General features: G+C 57.8%; 2 protein-coding genes across 33 annotated transcripts in view; one reads left to right on the top strand and one right to left on the bottom strand.

Annotated features, from left to right (window-relative positions):
- The window catches only part of EPS15L1 (epidermal growth factor receptor pathway substrate 15 like 1), a 106,439-nt gene that overhangs the window by 6,010 nt on the left and 77,175 nt on the right, over positions 1-23,254 (bottom strand). For 10 of the 31 annotated variants that reach the window (XM_060416221.1, XM_042249721.2, XM_060416222.1 and 7 more), the window contains 5 exons: positions 21,555-21,615; positions 20,485-20,567; positions 14,471-14,603; positions 12,071-12,118; positions 9,791-9,889 (listed from right to left, as the gene is read on the bottom strand). In XM_060416221.1, the coding sequence (XP_060272204.1) occupies positions 9,791-9,889; positions 12,071-12,118; positions 14,471-14,603; positions 20,485-20,567; positions 21,555-21,615 (424 nt within the window). The remainder of the gene's footprint in view (positions 1-9,790; positions 9,890-12,070; positions 12,119-14,470; positions 14,604-20,484; positions 20,568-21,554; positions 21,616-23,254) is intronic. The other 21 variants (XM_060416234.1, XM_060416237.1, XM_060416236.1 and 18 more) reach the window with 3 other exon arrangements.
- On the top strand, positions 9,956-22,743 carry LOC121819589 (uncharacterized). Of its 2 annotated transcripts, none has more exons than XM_042249734.2 (2): positions 9,956-12,122; positions 21,379-22,743. In XM_042249734.2, exon 1 carries the CDS (start codon positions 11,112-11,114, stop codon positions 12,030-12,032), a length of 921 nt encoding a protein of 306 aa, XP_042105668.1. In that variant the 5' UTR covers positions 9,956-11,111; the 3' UTR covers positions 12,033-12,122; positions 21,379-22,743. The 2 variants fall into 2 exon arrangements, with proteins under 2 accessions (XP_042105668.1, XP_042105669.1); XM_042249735.1 differs by lacking the exon at positions 21,379-22,743 and adding an exon at positions 16,432-18,733.

Genomic DNA, 23,254 nt, shown 5'->3' with positions numbered 1-23,254 from the left:
TGGAATGTGGCTCGTGGGACGGACTCCGGGGGGAATCGGCATGGGTCTCTGCTTTCCTCTTCCTTTATCCCGGAGGCTTAATGGTTTTATGGGCGGTCTTAGAAAACCAATTCAGATGACCCTTCTCCCCTCCCCCCCCACCACAGCTAAAATTTACATCATCTTTTGAAAGCTCACATGCAGGCGTGTTTCAAAGTGATTCATTATGGCAGGGCAACACATTCACGATCACACTGAGTTTTTACAAAGTCATGGTCGAGCAGAAAAAGATCACTGTAAGAGCCCAATAATTAAAAAAAAGGGGGAGGGATTACTTGCAACTAAACAGGAAGGATGGGGAATTAGTTTCACAACATGATGTGGAGTTAGCCATGTTAGTGGTGAGGGTCTGTATGCTGTTCACCAGACAAACCCACTCGGCCATCCTGGGTTTACATTCGTCCTGGGTTGAAATTCATTTCCGGCTCCTGCATCTGTCCCTTTGGCTCCAAGGGGGCAGGCCTTGGGCTTTTGTGGGCTCTTGCCAAGAGGGTGGCTCTGGGAGACCCAGGTCCCAGCAAGGCAGATCTCCACGAGGACACGGGAGACAGGTGTTTAGAATTGGTGGGAAATGAGGCTGCAAGGCTACGCTTTGGGGGTGTGGCCCAAGGACAAGGGGCTTCTCCCAGCGAGTCCTGCCGATAAGTCAGGACCATCCACAAGCAACCAGACCCCTCTCCGGGCCTGCTTGGTAAGGGGGGCCCACGGGATGAGCCTCCAGGATCTGCTGGGTTTGGAGGCCAGGTTCCTGCCTGACGCCATTCATTTGCCCAACAGCTGCCGGGGGTAACTAAGGTACCCAGGGGGTGAGACGGTCAATTCGGCAGCTCTGTGTCCAAGCCCAGGATAGGGCATACTTAACATGATTCTCATCTGTTAACTGCGTTGCCCGTGTTTTGCTCTTCCAATTTTAAAACTAATGTGTGAGAAGAAGCCAAAAGCCAAGGGCCACATTCCATATAGAGCCCTGGACATTGGCTGCTTGTCCAGAGGCAGGCTCTGGCTCTGAGTCACGCCTGACCTGTCTGCAGTGCCCGAGCCCAGGGCACCTGCCTTCCCACCCTGCTGGCCTCTACCATGCCACCTGCCTGCACGTCCATCTCCACGCCCAGCTCCAAAACCACGCTCTCTGACGCTGCTTCCTAAGGCCACATTTCTGAGGGTCCCCAGGGGTCCCTAAGGACTTCTGCCGCTGTCCCCTTGAGTTCTGAGACCCAGACCAGGCCCAACGCCTCAGGCCCAGCTGGCCTGCTTCTGTCTGGGAAGTGGGCATGAAGATCAGGGGTCAGAGCCCGTGACTGATGCCCTACCGCGGGTGCAAGCGGGGCTCAGCACACGTGGGGCCTGTGACCACCTGACGTCAGGCCCCTCTGGATACGCAAGTCTTTTTACTTGTCTCTTGACATAGCAGCTGGGTGGCCCTAAGGTACAAAGGCCGTCCTGACTCCATCAGTTTCATTCCAAACCTCGAGTTACCAGAGACGTGGTTCTGCCCCCAGGGGAGCCCACAGAGAAGAGATGGGGTGGAGCCCGCCAGAAGCAGTGGTGAAAATCCCCACGCCCCCTCCCACCTGAGCTGGGACCTCTGGGTGGGCGGGTGCCGCCAGCAGTGTGGCTGGGACACAGAGGCCCCAAGCCGCCCCTGCCCCCGCCCCCGAGAGCTGCCGCTGGTTTCTGTCTGCATGTTTAAGGAAACGCTGAGAGTCTTGACTTCCCGAGGCTCGCACAGGGCTCTTGAGACACAGGCCGCTCTGCACCCAGCTCTCTGTCACCTCCCAAGGCTGGATCAGAGGACTATGCCCTTGCCCGTGGCCTCATGGGGGCCCCGTGCTGACCTCTAGCCTTCCCGGGTTCTTACTGTCACAAACAGCACAGCCTCGCCCACGTGTGTCTATTTATAGGAGATGTTCCCCGGCGGCTCAGACGGTAAAGAAACTGCCTACGAGGCAGGGGACCCGGGTTCAATCCCTGAATTGGGAAGATCCCCTGGAGAAGGAAATGGCAACCCACTCCAGTACTCTTGCCTGGAGAATCCCATGGACAGAGGAGCGTGGAGGGCTATAGTCTATGGGGCTGCAAAGAGTTGGACATGACTGAGCGACTCACACTTTCACACACTTTCTAGAGGTGGGGCTGTGGGTCAGGAGGCGTGCCCACTGCAGCCTGACCTTCCTAGTACCTGCCCCTGGCTCCGACAGGAGACACTCTGATCTAGAAGGGCGGGGAGGGGGAAGACTGCAGGCTTGGGGAGGTTGTAGGAGGTTCCCGGTGGCCCCAAGTCAGGTCACAATCAACCATGAGGCCCGGTGGGCCAGGCGAACTTCTCTCTCCCCAAACCCCTGGGTGGACCCCACCTGCTGGGGCAGGGACACTTTCCCGGAAGGGCGGGGCCAAGTCCACTGCGCAGGACAGTGGGAATTAGGGCCCCTCTTCCCCAGGGCAACTGGCTTCTTCAAGTGCAGTCCTGGGGGCTGTGCCCACACCCTACCTTTCATACAGGCTGAGTTCTCTACTTCTGGCCCCTCTTCTTCTATCTGTGACAGAGCCACAGACTTCGGGCTGCTCCCTCTCCAGCACCAAACGCTCCTCCCTGACCTGTCCTCCTAGCTGCTGGCTTTGCTCTCCCTCCCAGACCTCAGCCCCGTGGGCTTCAGACGACGGGGAGACCCAGTCTGGGCGCCGGCCTGAAGAGCCACCTCCCCCAAACCCACCTTCCACAGCGCCCTACTCCCTGGTCCAGGGGATGAGCTGATGGGTGAGCACGGCCCCCCGGGCAGGCACCGCAGGCAAAGGAGAACCCCCTTTGGAGGCGAGCAGGCAGCACGGGCGGGAGGGGTCAGGCAAGCCCTGCCCCGCAGCTCATCAACTCTAGGCTATACGACCGGGCGCCGTGAACCAACGGGAACCAGGCAGATCACGGGGGCGCCCTGGGCAAGGAGGAGGGTGGGCATGAGCCCCGGGAGCTTGGGTCCCCACAGCGGCACCACCGCCCGAAGCAAGTGGTCCGTGCCTCTCCTGGGTCCCTGGGAACCTCCCCCTTTGACAGCCACTGGGCAGCTCACTCTTTCAGCTTCCAGCCCCGTGGGGCCCTGCACTCAGCCAGGCGGCCTTTTAACTCAGAGTTGCACCGAGCCTACTGAGCTCTCCCCAGCTCTCTGGGAGCACCCACCCCAGCCCTGGCCAGCCTTCCCCGGCTGCTGCGCGGGCCAGCGCGCCCCTCCCCCGTGGGTGCCGCACACTCGAGAGGCCGGCCTCCCCGCTTCTGGCGCCGACACCGCTGCAGCCCTTGCCCTGCTCCGTCATCAGCTCACTCGTCGTGTATTTTCTCTCTTGCCCGAGAGAACATGAGCTCCAGAAAGCAGAGCACTCGGCTGCCCACAGCTGTGTCCCCGCTCCCCAGACCGCTCTGCTCAACAGAGCTTTCTAACGTGCAAGCTCCACCGTGGCGAATTAAGAAAGCCCACACAAAACCCTTCCCCACCTCGTCCCCTGACACCCCTCCAGGGACCCGAGCATACCTCGCTCCCCCAGGACCCCAGCCCAGGGCTTCTCTCCAGACAGTCCCTCTGCCTTAAGCGCCTGGGCCCACTGTCTCCCCAGGCCTGTGCTCAGCCCTCCTGGCCCAGCCCTCAGAGAGAGTGGGCTGTGGACCCCTGGAAGATGGGGAGGAGCATGGCAACCACCCCCCTCAGCCTCAGCTTCCTTATCTGTGAAATGCGGTTGTGATGGGATGAACTGGTCCCCCACCCCCAATTCGTTATGCTCAGGTCCTCTCCCCCGGTACCTCAGGATGTGGCTGTCTCGGGACACGGGATCTTTGCAGAGGTAATTAAGTTAGAATGAGGTCCTCTGAGTGGGCCCAAATCCAGGAGGACTGGTGATCTCGGGAGAAAAGAGGAGAGCAGGACACTCGCATGCACAGAGGGGAGGCCGCGGGAAGGCACGGGGGTGGACGCCGTCTACAGGCCAACCAGAGCAGCCTCAGGAGAAGCAAACCGGACCCCACCTTGATCCCAGACTCCTGGCCTCCACAGCCGAAAGTCCACTTCGGCTCTCTCAGCTGCCCAGTCTGCAGTATGTGGTATGGCGGCCCTAGGACACTCGGGCGGGGTGAAAGAGTGTCCGCTCTCCACCGCCTCCAGAGCTGGGGTCGGCTGTCTGCTGGCGTAAATCATGTTTTACCAGTCTGCCAATGCCAGGCTGGCATGGCTCCAATACCCAGAGGGCAGGGCAGCCTGGCACACCCCCATGAGCTCCATAAGGAGACTGAGAACTGCAGAGCTGCTCAGATGCCGCCCATGCAGGGTGGTGGGTGGGCATGCACAGCCCCCTGGCAGGGGTGGCCTCCCCTTGAACTGCCGAGTTCCCTGCACTGGCCCCCACCTGTCGGGTTTCCTCAAACCCTCCATGCGACCTCCCCCTGCCACGGTGCAGCAGTACCACAGCCCAGGCGTGCCCCCCGAGAGAAGAGCCCCCCTGCAGCGTACACCCAGATGCAGACCCTGTCTTGCTTTCCAAACCCCAAGACGTGGCGTCACCCAAGGCTGACTGTGAATAGACAGGATCCTGAGTGAACCCTGTGCAGGGGGCCCCTGGGACACCGGCAGGCTTCCCTGGGCCCCGAGGGACGGGGCCTCACCTGCAACCAACCCGATGCATGCGCCTCTGCCGGGGCGCCCGGGGGGGATGGCATCCTGAGGTAGGGCACACTGACCTCGGCGGGCATGGTCCCTGCAGCCTGGCCACCGTGGTTTCCCTCCTACAGGTACCTCCACCTGGCAGACCTCCCCGTGCCGTCCAGCACGGCAAACGTCCAAGCACGCATAACGGGGTCGGCTGACCCCAGCCAGGCTCTGAGAGTGACCCCAACAGTGCAAATGTTCAAATACACCATCACCCACTTCTGTGCCTTTTTTTTTTTTTTTTCAGTTAAGAAGAGCTTCCTCCTCTGGTCTGGGGGATTTTTTTTTTTAATCACTTTGGGGGCAGAGGTTAGGGGTGGGGGGCAGTCAAGAATCCAGCCGGCAAGAATGTCAAGCTGAGGTTTCTAACAGGCACGGAGATGATCGATCGATCGGTGAGATCTTGAAAGGAGGCACTCACACCCAAGAACGGCCCGGGGCCTGGTTTTGCTCGGCTGCCGAAACCGTTGTTATTTAGAAATCGTGACTGTGTTAATACGAAACCGGGGCACATCAACTGCTCCTGTTTTGGAGTGGTGGTGGCAGGGGAAACGGTTTTTTCTCGGTTATCTGTTTTTGTGCTCGGGCACAGAGGCTGAGTTATCGGACCTCACACGTGCAAAACTGGTGGCCTCCTGGCTTTGGCCTGACACGACGCTCACGAGCAGAGACGCCTTTTTCAAAAGACGCCCTTGCCCTGACTGCCCTTAGTCCACAGCACTTCCCACTCTGCGCCCCCACTTATTTTTAGCAGCTGCACTTTTCATACATTCTGGGGCTGGTTCCTGCTTTTATGTAACCACTTCTGCTAAGTCCTTAATTGTTTTTTTCTGAAGTGGTGCTCATATTAAACGTGACAGGGTAACTCAATCTGCCTCCGTGCCCCTGGGCAGACCTGCCGTTTTAGCCTTTCTGTGGCTCCAGGCACCGAGAGTAAAGGAAAGAGGCTTGTCTGGGGCGTGTTTCAGAGAAGAGAGCACAAATCTTTTTTTTTTTTTTTTTGCCTTAAATTTTGGTATAAAACTAATAACCAGGATGACACCTGGCCTGTCATTCCTAGACATCTGCCCAGGGCAGGGAGGCCTGAGTGGACCGGAGGATGTGACTGCAATCAGATAAAGACCCTCCCCCAGCCCGGAGCTGGAAGCTGCTGCCGAGCCCCTCAGTGACTCCCTGGTACTCAGAGGAGGCTTCATTAACAGGGTGGGGGAACCAAGGTTGAAGACAGGACAGAACAGGGCTGATTTGAAACCGCAGCAGTTTCAGCAGCTACCCTAGTGGTGCACCGAAACCGCACACAGGACGGCCTTGAGCAAAAACAATATGAACCTGATGGTTTACCACGGTGTGTGCTGTTAAAAAAAAACCTGCTGGCCGGCCCCACCCTGGGAGCAGTGTCTTTAATTCTCCTGCTTCTGAACTTTCCGACACCAAGAGGGCCCCCAGCACCCAGGATCGGGGACTGGCAGGCCGGCGGGGGCAGGAGGGCATGAAGCCCTGCGCCAACCTCTCCCTCCTGGCTTCTCCGGGAAGGTCTCCACTTGGAGAGTCGGCAGGGAGGGGAGAAAATGATGGAATACAAACCCCCTCCATGACTCAAACGTGAACACTGAAGGAAGGCAGGCTCTCCTGCTTGCAAATTTTTACCTCGAAGGAGAGTTTAACAGGTTTGGGTGACTTGCGGGAGGGTCTCAATAAATCAGATGAATAGAACATAATCAAAAACAGACAGGAGCCAGGGTGTGTGTTTCCATCCCGACCAGACAGTGGCTGGGTTCTATCTAGAAGACTCAGGGCTGCAGTTGGAAAGTGCCGCTCCGTAGATGAGACAAACACAAAAACAACCAAACACAAAAATAAAAAACAAGGGTCTGTGGTCAGGACAGCTGCCCCACCTGAGCTGTCACTCTCCACAACACAGGACGTTCCCAAGCTGCCATTTGTGGCAACACGGGAGACACACAACCGTCACTGATCCCACACAACACGGGACACACGACTGTCACTCGTCCCACACAACACGGGGCACACACGACTGTCACTCATCCCACACAGCACAGGACACACACACAACCGTCACTCGTCCCACACAACCGTCACTCGTCCCACACAACATGGGACACACACGACCGTCACTCATCCCACGCAACACGGCACACCCACACAACCGCCAGACTTCTGAAAGTGGTTCTAAAGGAGAGCTATGGCTGCGGAGGTGCCCTCCTTGTCACCTCGGCTGCTCCCTTCCTGCCCCCTGAACCCGGCAAAGAAGCTGAACTGGGGGAAGAGAGAAAGCAGGCTGTCCAGAACTTCACCCATCATCACTCGGAAACTTTTTATTTGCTAAGATCGCTTTTCACCAACGCACAAGAGAAACACCCGGCCCCCTCTGGTGGGACGAGGTGACCTAACTTCTTGGGCCGCGAGCCGCAGGGCCACACGAGCAGCGTGCCAGCCAGGAGCCCTGCAGACTCCAGCCCCACTCACTCTGGCTCAGGCACACATGAGGAGAAGGCAAACCCCACAGATCAAAGCCGGGCCAAGCATCAGAGCCCTGGCAAGATAAAATCTGAGGTCCCCACCATCACAACGTTGAGATTTTCCACTAAAAATATTTACTGAATTTTAAGACAAATTTGCTGAATGCATTGAAGGGAGCAGGATGAGGTTTGGTTCTGAACTGTTGAGAAAAGCTGAACAAATATTTACTATCATCCACCAGGCACCCCCACACCTGATGAGCTTGTCTCACTCTCTGCAAGGTGCCGAGGGTGGTCAGAGGTAGCGAGCCCAGGGGGTGTGGGGTCACTGCCCCGTCAGAGGGAGAAGGCGAGAAGGGGAAAATGCTGCCACACTTCTGGGGTCCTCAAAGGACAGATGCCCTTAGGACTGAAAAACACACTTTTTAAGAGGTTTCTACGGAGGGCTCCAAAGACATCCGTAAGAAACTTGGCAGGGGCTACTTTGGTTCCGCAGCAAACACGGGGAGGGGGTACGTAACTTATCAATGAGTTTACAAACCATAAATCAGCCTTCACACAAAAATAACACAGCCTGGCAGGTCTCAAAGTTTGTTTGTTTGTTTTTAATTATATTTGTTTTTTGATTTGCGTCTGCAACACTCTGCTGAATCAGCCATGTGCTGGCCTTACATGTCCCCTTGAGGGGTCTTGTGGGGTGCCTGGGGGGACAGGGAGATGCTAGGTGGGGCCGCGGTGGCCCAGCCTTGGTTCCTCCCTACAGAGCGGCGCCCGTACGGCCAGGACACCACCTCGGCACGGGCAGGGAGGTGCCGTGCCCACATTTAACAAAGTCCCCAGGGTGCCGCGCAGCGGGTCTGGAAAGGAGAAAGCACTCGTGTGCGCTGGAGTCAGGGGCGGGGGGCAGAGCCCACCGGGAGCCCTCCCAGTGTGGGGGCAGCGCGAAAGGCAGAGAGAGCCCGGAGTTGGGGGCCCGCCCGCCCCCGCGCTCCGCAGGGCTGGTCCCCACCACCCACTCACACACACACCCACTGCTTCTCAGCTGACAGCAGCAGCAGCAGCGCGGTTGACTCAGTGCTTTGAATGCGAGGAGTGACGAGCTGGGGGGCCACATTCACCCCGTCAGAAAAGCCAGCACCTCGTGGGGAACGCCTCCCTGGGCGCCCCTCACCTTGCTATAGGTGAAACCAAGGGGCTGGGGGCAATACACGGGGCCTCTGCCGTGGGCGAGGGGGGCGCCAGGGCCAGGGTGGTAGCTGCTGTCTGTTCACACCTACACACAGATGCCAGACTGGGGAGTCCAGGCTCTTGCACCCCACCTCAAGGCCTTGCTATAAACACCCCCAGACCCCAGCAGGCTGAGTCCCGACTCCTCTGCTCCAGGCCCCCCAAGTCTGGACTTGCACCCCGCTACACAACAGGTGGTAGCAGTGTCACCCAACTCCCACTCAACCCACCACGCGATTCTGGGTGCAGGAGGGTGGCCGCGGGCTAAGGTAGGCAAATGCTTCTATTTGCAAACTCGGCCGACTTTGCAAAACAGAAATTCACCCCAGAGAACAATTCGTCTTCAGGCTTTTCACACCTTAAGCAGCTGAGAGGAAAGTGACTTTTTTCCCTTGGCCAGGAGCCGGCTCACAAGCACTGTGGTCAGGAGTCCTGCCCAGTCCCAGCATGGACGCTCCTGACAGGAGGCGGGGGCAGTGGGCAGCCCACGGGAAAAGGAGGGCTCCACCAGGCTGGGTGCCTGAGGTTCCCCTGGAGCTCCCCAACCCTGGAGCACCCCAACCCCGGCTGGCCGGCAACTGTCGCGTTTTTCCACATTCGAGCTAGCGGTGAACTGCATTTGTCCTGTTCTAGAACTATCACATGTACCCACTGAATTATCTCTCTGAAATCATCGTGGGAACGGAATTCAAGTAGTTAAGTTCAAGGCCGAGGTGCTAACCGCTACGGCTCAACTGGAGAAGCCATTTTCAGAGTGGATCCTGCACGATAAACAAGGGGTTGGGATCCACAGGGGCACTGCGTAACCACCCTGGTTTCACGCCGCGCCGCCTGGCCTCAAAGAGCCAGGCACACACCCCGGCTGGCGCCATGGAGGGCACCAGGGCTTCCTCTGCAGCCGGCTCCCGGGTGACAGCTCCCGGGATGGCCAAGCTGACCACCGGGCGAATGGGCCAGCCCCAGGGGCAGGCAGCCACCAGAAAGGCACCCAGAAGAAAGATGCCGCCTTCTGTGACCCTGTTCTGTTACCGTGTGGGGTCAGTCACAGGTGTGGGAGGGGACTTGGGTTCTAGGGGAGAAATGATGATTTATTTTTTTCAGAATCACTTGAATCAAACAGGACCCTAGTTATTAAATAGCATCCCGTTGTCTGGTGTGGGTTGGAAGGATACTGAGAAGGGGGAGGGGGCAGAAAGATACCACCGGAGTGTGCGTGGCTTTATTCTGCAGGTGAAAAGGTCATTAGCTGTAATAATAATTAAACTGGGGAGAGGTTAAAGGTGACTGGCTGGTTAGCGGTGAAGGCACGCTAGCTGGTGTCACCCAGGCACTGCAGGAACCGCAATGTGGGGCTGCACTTACAGGAAGTGGCAAGGGTGGGGCCCGGGGCACAGGATCCCGCTATCTGTCGCCGCAGGCGCGAGGGCCCAATCACTGACACCCACACAGCCATTTCCTGCACTTGAAAAAAAAAAATCTGTTTCTCCCTTTGCAAATCAACAACTTTTACCTAGAAACTCTTCGGCGGTGAGTTCTGACTGATCTTGATCTCCGGTCCGTTGCAGAGAGCACATCGCTGTTTACCTGGGGGAGGTGTACCAGCGCTAATTCTAACTGACAGGTTTCGGCGGCTGCCGGAGCGGTCTGTTTTGCATCTGCCTAGAAGAAACCGAGTCTCTACCCAAACAGACACCTGCTCCTTACTGCATACCTTGATAGACCTTTCTAGAAAAGACCTCTGGGCTCAGAGAACTCAGTGCCAACTCCAGAGTGCCATGCACTGCCCCACAGGGTAATTCTCAAAGGTTGTCGAGCAAAGCTTTCTGGCCTGGGTCAGGGCAGATGGCCAGCCCGAGGGCTGCTCCAGTCACAGGCCTTGGATGCCAGAACTCTTTCCCAGAGAACCCTGGGGAGGCTCCCGGCCGGCGGGATCCCCACCTTGACTGCACAGGCTGACGCTGTGTGTAGATCGCATGTCAACTAATCTTTCATCAAACTTAAAGATGCAACCAAAACTCAGCTCCCACAGGCTGTGAACACTGCAGTCGCTGGGGCACAAAGGCTGGCACCCCCAAAGCCAGGCGTTAACTCAGACCCAAACATCCACCTGGTCCCACACGAGTGACGACAGCTGAGCTTTGCCAGAAAGGACCCTGGAGCCCTCTTTGAAGTTCAACTACCCACGCTATTTTTTTCGGCTGCAAAGATATCTGCTAAACTGCCAACTCATGGGGGAAAAGGATCCCTTGAGAACTCCCTGTATGCATATGACGGCCTCGGGCCCAGCCTCCGTCTTTCCCTGGGGAAGGAGGACCCTGAGTCCTGGTCCCTGCACCCCAGGGCCGGGTTGGTGGGTACATACCACGCTCACAGCAATGCTCATCAGCTGTGCAAGGCACTCACCAGAGAGGCCACACGCTAGGCTACAGCTGCGCCCGAGCTCAGGCGCGGAAACTGAGGCTCGGCAAGGTTAAGACACTTGCCCAGAGCCCCTCCGGGAGACGGAAGCGGCCAGAACGTGCGACCAGTCTGATCAAGCCGGGGTCAGACTTGCCTGTCCTGGCCTTACACGCCAGAGCTGACTCCAGACACAAAGACCTGGTGGGGTTCCAGAAAGCTCTGGGTCCCCTCCAGGCGAGCCTCAAGTGGGAGTGTGGTCAATCAGACCCATTTCTCATACAGAATGGCGAAGGTGAGCCCACTCCTTCCTCATGGTCTCTGGAGTGTGGGTATGAAGTTGTGTTATGTAAGAAAAGCCACGATCACCCAGCAGGCTGGACTGTTTGCTCACCTACCTCCGTGGAGGAGGGGGGTCATGGCTCCGCCGCCAGAGCCACCCGGCCCTGGGAGCAGGGGACCCGCCTCAGCCCCTCCCTGCTCATCCTCCCAGGACCAACACCCCCCACACGTCAGGTGGCCCTTGAGCATGACAACGCGGCACGTTTATATGCTGGCCACGTGGCCCCTCCAAGCAGGAAAGGGCCGGATCAGCAAGAAGTGCAGAAAAGCACGCGCCGTGACACCCGCACTCGCCAACTGCTGGACTCTGATTCGTCACAAAGACCACCACCACCACCCATGGACATCCCCTTGGCTACTTCCCATCTCAGGAACCAAGAAAGCGAGAGCTGAGCCTGATGCTTCCATAACAAATATTCCAAGCGGGATTTTCTCTGACTCTCATCTGCTGACTTGTCTTGCTAATATATTAGCAGACAACGGCCAGGCGGCTCCAGTCGATGAGGCCTTGCTCCCTGTGATGCAGACGGGGGAGAAGAGGGCCATGCACACGGCTGGGCTCCAATCCCTCCATCGGGGAAGCAGCCTGGAGAGGACAAGTCCATGCCCGCCACCAACATCCACCCTGCTCAGTGACGCCCGCTGGGTCGGGTGCTGGAGAGGACAAGTCCATGCCCGCCACCAACATCCACCCTGCTGTGACGCCCGCTGGGTCGGGTGCTGGAGAGGACAAGTCCATGCCCGCCACCAACATCCACCCTGCTCAGTGACGCCCGCTGGGACGGGCGGCCTTTGCAGGAGCATCGACACGGCCGGCAGTCTCCGGTTGTTACAGGTTAGTGCGGAATCACAGAAGCACCACTGAAGCGCTCTCACAGCACCCGCCACACAGCGTGTACCTACCACCCAGCAACGTGTACAGCGTGGGGGTTTCCTGTTCAGCCACTGCTTCTAGGTAAGAGAATCAGACGAAAGATGTTTAGGCCTCCATGCGGGCACGGTGTGGCCACTTACAGGTTAAGCACTGCACACAGGCTGCCCCAAAGCTCATGGCGTGGTTCTCAATACAGCTTGGGGGCGTGGGGGGGTGGGAGGCCTGGGAGGGGGTGGGGGTCACCGGGTGTAGGCTGGCCCTGCTGCCCTTCCTGCTGCGTGGCTTCGGCACCCATGTGAACCTCTCTCACTTCCCTCTCCAGTTCTGATAAGACGGCATCATGGTGCCTGTCTGGTCTTGAGGGTCTTGCCAGAATCTGGCAGGCTTATAGTTGTGACCTTGCACCCTGAGGGTCGTGATGTGAAGAGGATACTTGGGGCACCCGGCCCCTTGCCAGCTGTGGCTCAGCAAGGGTGCAGCAGGCCAAAGCCATGACGAGCAGAGGCGGCCTGAGACCCCCAGGTTACACGCCCAGGCTTCCCCCAGCACGGACAGGGCTCAGAGAAGCCTGCGCCCCGAAGCCAGCCCCCAGGAGCTGAGCGGCGCCTCCAGCGGGCTCTGCTTCCCAAGGCCAGGGCACACTGAGAGCAGAAGCCGCGGTGGGTGGGGAGGCTCACCGAGGGAGACACAAGGGGAGGTGCCAGCCGAGGGCGACTTCAAAGGAACCCCCGCGCTGGTTCAGGGAAGGGGAGGAGGCTGAGATGCATGTTTCCAAGAAACCCTGAGAATGAAGCTCGGCGCCTGCCGCAGCCAGCAAGGGGGGCAGCTCTTCCACAAGGCCCAACAGATGCTGAGCTGCCGGGCGTGTGTGCGTGCGTGTGCATGAACACGCACATGTGCAATGTGTGCGCAGGGGCGTGCAAGCACTGTGAGAGCGTGTGCGTGCACGCATGCAGCGTGTCACTGGGTGCACAGGTTGGCTATAGCTCCCGTCTTTCTGATAGAGGAGGCCCAACGCCACTGAACCAGGCGGCCAGCCAGTGTCCCCCGAGGATCACAGCCTCTAAGGTGTGAGCGGCCTCTTGCAGACACAGGGAATTCCTTCATAGTTCTCACTTCCCCCTCAACTCCCCACCCCATTTCAGGGTAAATGCCTTTGAAGCATGGTTTATAGAAAATGTCATAAATTCACCCCACCCACTGGGCATGCTTTCTCTCGTGTCCCATCCACAAGGCGGCCAAACTGGGCACTGTGGGCAGAGGGCCTGTCCTCCTGAGACAAGGCCCTGCCAGCCAGTGACGGGAGGGGAGAGGGTGTGTTTTTAAGCATCTTCCCCTCTGTGCGGTTCTAGCGACAGGTGTAGGAAGGCTGGCCATCCTTGAGCTGACGAGCCCCCATAACTAGTGACCTCAGGGTGCAGAGGGGGCCTCCACCCTTGCCCAGCCACAAGGCGGAGGCCCTGGGGGCTGACTGGGGGGGGGCCAGGTGCGCTCAGGTGGGAAGGAGAGAGCCACCCTCTAACAGAAAGGACCAGAAGAGGAAGGCCATGAACAGAAGGCACGACCGCAGGAGCGCGTGGTTCTTCTGTGATGCTACAGTCTAGGGGCAGCACAGGGGGCTCTGCTAGGGGACCAGAGCAGAGCATGAAGAGGGAACAGACTAATGACTGGAAAGCTGCAGTGAGTCCTTCCGCCACTGGGAGCAACAGCTTCCTGCTTTTAAGTCTGATAACCTGGCCTGTTGAGCTATCGCCATCACCCAAGAGAGGTACCCCGCACGAGCTAACCATCCTCGGCACCCTCAGAGAGCCTCAATCCTGCGAGAAGCCAGCAACATCCCATAACCAGGAGAAGGAAGGGCTGCAGGAAGCCCCCGGTTCGGAGCTACCTGCCTAGACGCTGGGGCAGGAGCAGAGGGCAAGGGAGCCCCAAGCCATGTGACTCCTCTCATGTCAAACATGACCAAGGAAGGGCCCCACCCCTCCCCAAGTCCTGAACCAATCTGGAGGCGCAGGATGGGTGAAGTGACTTCAGCCACTGCTTCCGCCGCCCCCAGCCCTGGGCCCTCCCTGAGCCAACCTGGGAAAGAGCTCGGGAGGGGTGGGGAGGTTGGAGGGGCCATGAATACATGCTGAGCCAGGGGCCACGCAGCAGCTCTGCCAACCACCAGGAGGGTTATTAGCCCCCGGCCTCTGAAGACCACCCTGGAGCCCCACACAGAGCCCAGGGGCCCACAGGACGAGGCGAGGGCAGGAAGGACCAGAGGTGCTTCCAGGCACACGGGGTGCGCAGAGCCACGTGACGGGCAGAGGGGAGCCCCTCTGGCTCCGAACACGGACCCTCTGGGCTGGTGAGCGGAGAGAGGCCCACCGTCCCCCGCCGCCCGGCAACGGTGGGCAGGTGGCTGCGAGAGAAGGAAGCGTACTGACCGCTCGGCGGTTTAGGCCGCGGAGGAGCAGGTTTCTTCGGAGGCACAGCGGGAGTGTCCTGTTTACTTTTAAAGGGGTCATCTGAGAATCCTGCCCCTCCAAAGGAGGAGGTGAAAGGCCCAGAAGTTGGGGGCTGCAAGAGAGGACACGAAAAGAGAGGCAGAAACAGTCATTAACACGGAGGCAGGGACGCCCACCGAGCCCGCCACGCTGTGCGGCACGGTCCCCGCTCGGCCGGGGGCTGCTCACCAGCCCCCCGCTTTCCTCCACCCTCGAGAGACAGGGTCCTCTGGCCCACGAGGGGCAGCTGGCAGACACACGGAGCAGGCGGGAACACCCAGCGCCTCGGGGGGCTTATGTCATGCGGCAGGGCATGGGGGTGGGGAGCTGTTTCCCTGCCACCCGCCAGGGGATATCGGGGCTTCCTGCTCACACTTCAGAGACGTGTCCCACCCCCTCTCCCTTCGGTCAGTGTCAGCCACTCAGTCAGAGCGGCACCAGACCCGCTCTGTGCCGCTGAGCTGCACCCCCAGGGACTCAAGCCAGAGCCCACCCCATCCACATTGGCACAGCCACCGCCACCTCCAATGGGCTCTTGTTGCCTCTGGCCTGGACCCTCCACTAGCTTCCTCCAGCCCTAGTCTCACCCGCGCCCCGCTCCCCGCCGACATCCACCATCTCACACCCAAATCAGACCATGTCACACCAGCCACAAAGAGACGCCTGGAGGGTCAGGTGGGCAGGAAGGCAGGCGGGAAGGTAAACATGGCAGGCGGGCAGGGAGGCAGGTGGATGGGCAGGCAGCAGCGCAGCCAGCCCCTGAAGCTTAAAGGCAACTCCCAGTACTCCTCAAGGCACACAGGGCCTTCCTCATAGCCCCCAGCCCCCTTACTGTGCAATGCTTTGGCCTCAGCCCTGCAGTGGACCCAACCCTCTCTTGGCAATTCTCTGATGCCTGGAGCCCCAGGTGCCCCATCCCTAGGCCTCCATACACACAGGGTCCCTGACTGGGGGCGCTCAGCCCTTCCCGTCCACCCTGAGCCCCTGTTCCTTCTCAGAGATGGGCTGGAGTTCACTGCCGCCCCCAGACCCCTCCGTGCCACCCCTTTCTGCACCAGCTCAGACATCCTAGGGTGAGCTGACAGGACATAGCTTATCAAGCCAGGGTCAGGCACCCAGGACCCTCCTGTCTTAACTGAGTGGCCTGAAAGGCAAGAGGCACCGATAGGGCACACACCTGGCCGCGGCGGGCAAGGACTCGTCCATACGAGCACCCGCTCCTGGAGCCCCAGCATGGCGCTGGGCATGACAAACCTCCACTGACGGATGGATGAGCGCAGAGGACCAGAGGCGCCCCAAAGGGAGACTGCTTTCTCTATGGGTGGGGGATTGTGTTCCCTCACACAGAAAAGAACTAGGGAAAAGTAGAGAGAGCAGATTCAGAGCTGTTGGACACAGAGGGAAGTAGTGGACACTGGAGTGAAAATGCTGATATGATCCTCAGAAGAGAAAAGGAGAGGGGATGCACAGGGGTCAGGGGGGACTGTGCATGGTGGGCGTGGAGCAGGCGTGAGGGGGGCACGTGCAGTACTCTCCCCAGTGCGGGTCGGGGGGGCTGGTCAAGCGACAGCAGAGCCCACTCTAGGGACTTCCTTAGGCACCTGGTTCCCACGTGTGGATGGAACAGTGGGGAGAAGGGCGGGCATCAGTCACGGGGTTATGGTCATGGGGACACGGATGCAGCCACCCTGTCCCTGGTACCTAGTCCCAGATACTCGTCTCGGGTGGGAGAGAGGCGGCTGGTCCACAGAGATAAGGAGGGGGCCAGGAGAGGGCGGTGGCACCCTCAGCCAAGACCGCTGGGCACCCAGTTCCTCCCCCGGAACCTCAGAGGGCCCCCAGGGTAGGAGACGTCCACTCTGTGCTGGTCTCGCCACATCGTCCCACCGGCCTGGGGACAGAGTCCTCCGGCCACCCCTTCCATCTCACAGGCAGGGAAGCTGAGGAACTGTGAGAAGACATGGCCTGCTGACAACACAGCACCTCAGGGTGGGACCTGGAGGCCCCGCTCCCAGCTCCGCGCCTCTGTTTCCTCTTCTGTGAGATGACCACCATGCCTTGCCCGCGCTCGCAGGGCTGGGCGAGAAGTCGAAAGGGAATGCGTAAGCGGCTCCACCCGGCGCCCAAACCACATCAGCAGAGACAGCGCAAGCAGCATCATGCTGAGAATGTGGACGTGACTCGGATTCCCCTGGATGCCCGCAAGAATCTGCAAATGCCCGCTGGCCACCGACACTATGTTTCTGCTGCTTCCTGTCATCCACAGAGCCCTTCCCAGACTGAGCGAGCCAGAGAGCCAAGGTGCAGCGTGGACCTGCAGCTCAGCTTTAAAGTGAGCGGCTAGGGTCTGCTGTTCGGGAAAGAAGACGGAGCAGCCGCTGAGATGGAGAGCGCGCAGCTGCTTCTGCTTTTGCTGTTCCCAGGACACGCCCTGGGTTGACAGCTCTCTCCACGCTTGCCACAACCTTAGACGGGCAGGCGAGAACCAAAATCAATTTCTTGGCAAACGGGGCATGACCAGCTCCCTAGGCCCCTGAGTGGACCCGTTCTTGTCCTGGGAGCTGGGTATGCGCCAGCTCTGGGGAAGGGGTGCAGAGGGACACCTGGGAGCCTCTGGGTGCGGACCCCCCGCCCCCACCCCCAGAGCTGCATGGCGCACGGTGAGGCCCTCGTCCACCCAGCCTGTGCACCACACCCCGGAGCGCAAGATGCACTGAGCCTCCCGGCTGGCTGGGCACACCGTGGGCCAAGCCGACCCTCCGCCCCCTCATCTATCTAAACCCACTGCGTGGCTGGTGGACCCGCTCCAGGGAGAAAGAGTTCGCCCACAGCAGGGAGTTTTATCACTTCTGACACCAAAAAGCCTGCGTCATTTCCGAATCCTGACTTTCATGACTTGAAGTTTTCCAAGAAGCCTCCTCTGGGACCTGACTCGTTCCTACTCAGGCTGTAGCTTCAGGGAAAGTTGCTATTTTTAGAAGGGTTTCAGTAAAGCCGGTAGGGGCTCTCTGGCTGGGCTATAGTGAAGTGTGCTCCAAAAAAAGAAAAAAAAAAAGAAAAACACACAGACAGCAAAGCTACTATACAAGACACAGCTCTAAAAGGTTTACAGTTCAAAAAATTGACTTAAAACAAATGACCCTCAACTTAAAAAAAAAAAAGCCCTAAATAGAAATGCATGCTTGAAAAACAACTGAAAATGGGCTGACAAAGGGCAGTCAAGTATTTCATAGCTGGCTTTTTTAAAAAATCCTAGGGTAGGAGGGGTGAAATAATTAAGTTGGAGTCTTGTTTTTATTCTCAGATGCTCTGAGATCTATTTTGGGAAAAGTGTTCTTAACGCAAGGTAATACTGCCTAGAAAAATCACCTCAGGTACGAGGGGACCTCAACTAAGGGTGCAAGCCTGGAGACACTCCCAGAGGAATCCAGGGAATCAGACTGCGGGTTGATCTCCTCCAGCACTGCCGGGCAGAGAGGGGCACACTCCAGCTTTGGGTGAAGTTAAGGAAGGGTGCCAGCCTGCATGGCCTCCCCACCCCACTCAGGTGGAGAAGAGACAGCGATGTTCAAAACACACACACACCCCCCCCAAGCAGTTAAAAAAACACCTTCTTGCCACTTTACTTTCATTTCCTTCGGCATTTTATTTATACACACAATGTTGTTCTTGAAAAACAGAAAGGGAACCAAAAGGGAAAAACAGACCTATGAGGTTAGGGCGCTGAACTGAGCTGGGCAAGCGCCATGAGATCAGGAGCTGATGGGATCGTGGAAACAAAACAATGGAGACAAACTTTCCACGGCCCCAGCCAGCCCTGTCCCGCCCAGTGCCACCAACAGGAAGGGGCGCTGGCTCTGAAGTCACAAGTGCACGTGTGTGTGGCCTGAGCCGGGACACGAGATCAAGGAGAGGGAAAGCGGAATGAAAGAGGGAAAACGCACCTGCAGGTTAGAACGGGCACCAAGAGGGAAGGGCCAGGCTCTGAACTGCCTGGCTGAGGGTCGCCTCTGCAGCTAGCAGAGACACAGGCGGGTGCTGCCTGGAGGCGGCGGCCCGGGTCCCGCCAGGCGGCCACTCCACACAGCCTCCAGTGCGCCCTGATACAGAGGGCTTGGCTCACGCCTCGTCCTTGTCCCCTGGTCCCAGCTCGGGGGCACTGCTTGCCCTCGTTCCCCTGCCTCTGGGGGAGAGGGCCCACTCGTGCTGGCTTGAGAACAGGGCATGAGCCCCTTCCCTGGAGACTGCCGCCCCCGTGTGGCAGAGGTTTCTTCATTTCAGGGGACAGTTTCCCGCCCGCTAAGCAGGGACAGAAGCCAAGGACACGCAGTTCCACCCGGGGAGTGCATGTAACAGCCACACAGCCACAGGTGGACACGAAGGCACATCTCGGGCTCTGGTCCCTTCTGGCCGATCCCAGACCACCAGTGTCCCAGTTCCCACAGGACTGTGACTCCCTCCAGGCACGGGAAGGAGACAGGACGGAAAGCCTGGCACCCCCAGGCTCCCTCCCACGGCAGCCAATGGGCAAACCGATGCTCTGCCTCCAGCCAGGACTTAGATTTGCTACCTCGACAGTTTACACTCACGCGCTTCTCTGAAAACCTGAACAAAACCTCAAACGTTTCTTGGAAGCCACATGCCACAATCACACATTGCTAACCACAAGCGCTCAGCACCCAGACAGCCGTGCGCCCCTCGGGCTGAGTGAAGCAGGCGGGATGCCCCTCTGAGGAGCTGGCATGCGGGGTGCGAGGGGTGGGAGGTACGGGCTCCAGGCTGTAGATGCCTGCTCCCACACGCTCCAGGGTTCCTTCTCCAGCCATCCCCCCGCCCACCAACTAAGGGGCAAGATCAGGGACAGGAGCTGCATCTGCACGTGTTCACCAGTGCCCCAGCGGCCACGGAGCCCGGGCCACCTGGACCAAAGTGGGCGGCTGGAAACACCCGAGGAATAAACGGAGAACACGGGGCTCCAGCAGGCTGTGCTGCACCTGGTTCTGCATCCTTGAGGGGACCCCACCCTCCCGACGAGGCCAAGACACACACCGAACGCTTCCCTCAACCCGCTAACCCGGGCTCGCAGTCGGAACCAAGGGACACTAAAGGTTAGGGCGGAGAACAGAAGCTGCACATCAACTCCCCACAGCCAGCGCTTTCAACAGCTCAGCGGTTTCTTCTGAAATGCACCTCAGAGTCATGGGCTTCTACTCTTATTGCTCGCTCTGTTTTGGACAGTCTCTACCGACGGACTTCTTGCTCTGCTAAAGATTTAGCTCTCCAGCCACACCTCCTTCGAGCCCCTCTCGACAGAGTGATCACACCGCCTGTGGGGCTACATTTACAGTCAGTTCAGGTAATTATGGCCGCGCAGACACCGCCCAGGCCGAACAGAAGTGACTTACGGGCCTTCCTGAACAGCTCACGTTTCACCCGCGTATTTATTCACCAACTGAGCCCAGCCCTCACTTTCCACATTCTTCTCGGGTTCTACCCACAGGCAGCTCCAGACACATCTGCGTGTGGGCCTGTGGCCCCCGGTTCTGGCCTCGCAGGCTGCACGCCAGGCCTGGCCCCCTGTGCTCAACACCTTCTTGCATTGTTTGGCCATTGGGAGACTTTATCACCTGAGGTCTGACGGCTGTGAGACACCAGTGAGGGCAGGAGGGAGGCCCTCGCGCCTGTGCCTGGGCAGGCGGCAGGGGGACTCAAGGCTTTGGTACCGCCACTTGGAGGAAGGGAAATGCGTCCAGCCACAGCCATGGACACCTTCCAGACCCTGTCTGCACACTCACGACGTCAAGTGAGCATGCGCTTTGCATGTCGGAGCTCGACAGGTGCCAAGGAAACACATACGTGGCATGAAGCAACTATGCCTGGCAGCCCAGGACGAGACCACGGCCGCAGCACAAGGACACCGGCAGAGGTGCAGGGGCTCCACGCGAGAGCTTTACCTTGGACATCTGGCTGAAGTCGGCAAAGCCCTCCACGCTGCTGAAGGACCCGCTCCCGAAGGGGTCTAAGGCTCCGAAGGGACCTGCAAGCAACACCAGGAGAGGCAGTTATCCCACACTCACAGAACACGCCTCCCGCGGGCAAGCCCAAGTGCCGTCTCTCAGCTCTCCACAGCGCCAGAGCGGATCCTGGGTGGTCACGTCTGTGTGCGGGCTGGTGACTCTGGGTGCAGGTCCTCAACCAGGAGTCCCCACCGCCCCACTCGGCCCACTCTGGCTTGTGGTTGGTGCAGCTCAGCCAGATGGTTTGCGGCCACATGAGCTGGGGGCACTCAGCCCTGTGGCTGGGCTGCCAGCCAGCATCGTTCACACTCACGGAGCGGCAAGCCCCCCATGGAAGGACAGACGGGGCCTGGTGTCTGTCCTGCTGGACCAGGAAGGGGGAGTGAGAGGGAGGGGACTGCCGCCCACACGGCTCACGTGGGGAGGTCATCTGTGGGCAGAGATTTCTGCTGAGCTTTTTCCTTTGGTGGGTGGTGTGATTTTCCTGGAGTAGCCCACAAGCCCACCTATGAAGTCAAGCTCTGTAACTAACAAGCCAAGATGCTAGGCAAGGCAGCAGTACCAACTGGGGCCTGTTCCCACAGGCAAGGTGGGGTGGGCAGTCCGCAAAAGCTCCCCTCCCTTAGAGGCACACCTAAGGGTTTATGCTGTGAAGGGAGGGTCCCTCAAACCCAGCGCCCATAGCACAAGCCTCAACAGAACTTTGGATTTATTTAGGAAAAAAAGCCAAACATACAAACCAAACATTCATAAGAAGACTGAGTAAAAAGTAACTAATACGTTAGTGTTATTACTGAATTAATCCCTACAGCCAAGCTTCCTTCCCAGCAGATGCCAGCTCCCGCTCAGGAAGACGAGGGCCGTGGCATGGGCCACACTGCCCCGGGTGAGGATCTGGGTGCTACTTACTAACAACACAAACGCTGAGGACATGCCAGCTTTGGAAACAGGTGGGCCATTCTCCTGCCCAGGGACGAGTGAGAAGTAAAAGCAGCCATTGGTCTCACCTGATCCTTTTGAGGAGACACTGGAGGACGAAAAAGGATCGCTGGATTCAAAGGGGTCGAGCTGAGTGAAAAGGAGAGGAGAGAGTGAAAAGCAGTTCCTGTGCCCGTCACCCATTCACTCAGCCACAAATTCTCCGGACATCTGTCCCAGCCATGGGGAGGACACAGCAATTTAAACCAAATCCTGGCACAGTCCAGCAGACCAACCCCTCCTGCATGTAATACCAATACTCTGGACCGGGAAAGGAAAAAAAAAAGCAATCACCTGAAGACCTAGGAAGTGAGTCAAAGCAGCAAGACTTTGGAAGAGAACTGAAATCTGGCAGCAAAAAAACAGTACAAGGCTGAATTTTCCAGGTTTTGTTTTATCTTGGCCCACTGCTCAGCTTGTGGGATCTCAGTTCCCTGACCAGGGACTGAACCCCGGCTGCGGCCATGAAAATACTGAATCCTAACCACCAGACCACTAGGGAACTCCCAGGTTTTCCGTCTTGATAGCTATGGTCTGAGAATATTGAGAGGCTATGGATTCCAAAAGAAAACTCACTGTCTTTCTGCACTGAAGCTGAGAGGCGGGAATCCCAGGACAGCCACAGCCACGAAAAAGGGATGTGGCCCAGCAAAAAAACAAAAAGCCCAGTGGAGAACTAAGCTGTCTTCATACCTGCAAATGAGGCAGGCTGTCTTTGTTAAGACTGTTGGAATTTACTAACCATAATTACAACATATAATCCAAAGAACGTTAAGTAACATCCTTATCATGTTTATCAACTGTTCTCTTATCAAGATCTATTGTGTTGACTAATTGAACAATAATTCAAGTAGTGTCCCGGAAAGAAACCTGCTTGCACTCCCTCTTTGGAGTCTGGCTGGCGGCGCTGAGTACTGCCAGCAGCCCCGACGTGCCCTGACTTCGTGTCCTCATTTAGAGGCCTCGTCTTCTGCACGTGGCTTCATCCCCAGGTGGCTGCAAACAACCTGGGGCTGTGTTTTATTGGGGAGTTATTTGGCCAGGGCCTTTTGAACAGCAGTGTCCCGGTGAAGTGCTAGATATTGTTTATTTAAGAATGAACTTTTCTTCTTTTTTTTTTTTTTAACAATAATATCCTTTCAGAAATTTCTAACTACTTTGTAACTGCATGACTTAACATGGTGATAAAACAGTTATTAAAAGACTATTTTTTCCAAAGCTTAAAAAAAGAGGAGGGGGGATGCGGGGTCTAGAAAGGAAAGGCAGAGAATGGGAGTCCCAAATTCCATGATAAGCTATGCCCAGGTCTCAGGCTGACCCCTACACTGTGTGTGGGTGGGCAGACTCAGTGCAGCCTACAGCTAAGGCCACAGGAATGAAACCACAGGCCAGACAGAGAGAGACTACGGTGTGAGTCTCACCAGTTAGTTGCCTGCTGAAACAAAACCACCCACACTCTTTGGAAGAACACAACAGAATCAAGTCTCCACAACACAGTACTCCCAATGCACAGGATATATCTCTAAGTTATTCAAATACAGAGAACAAGAAAAATGTGGTTCTCAAGGGAAAAAGACAATCCGTGGAGATGATCTCAAGATGACCCAGATACTGGAATTCTCAGATGAGGATGACTTTACAGCAGCAGTGACTGGGCTTAATGAGATAAAGGAAAATACACTTCAGATGAACGACCAGATAGGAAATCTTAGCAGAGAAGTGGAAACTA

Source organism: Ovis aries, chromosome 5 (genome assembly GCF_016772045.2).
Source record: "Ovis aries strain OAR_USU_Benz2616 breed Rambouillet chromosome 5, ARS-UI_Ramb_v3.0, whole genome shotgun sequence".
Classification (NCBI taxonomy): domain Eukaryota; kingdom Metazoa; phylum Chordata; class Mammalia; order Artiodactyla; family Bovidae; genus Ovis; species Ovis aries.
The sequence above is the reverse complement of the archived record's forward strand: the minus strand, read 5'-3'. Positions and strand labels throughout refer to the sequence as shown.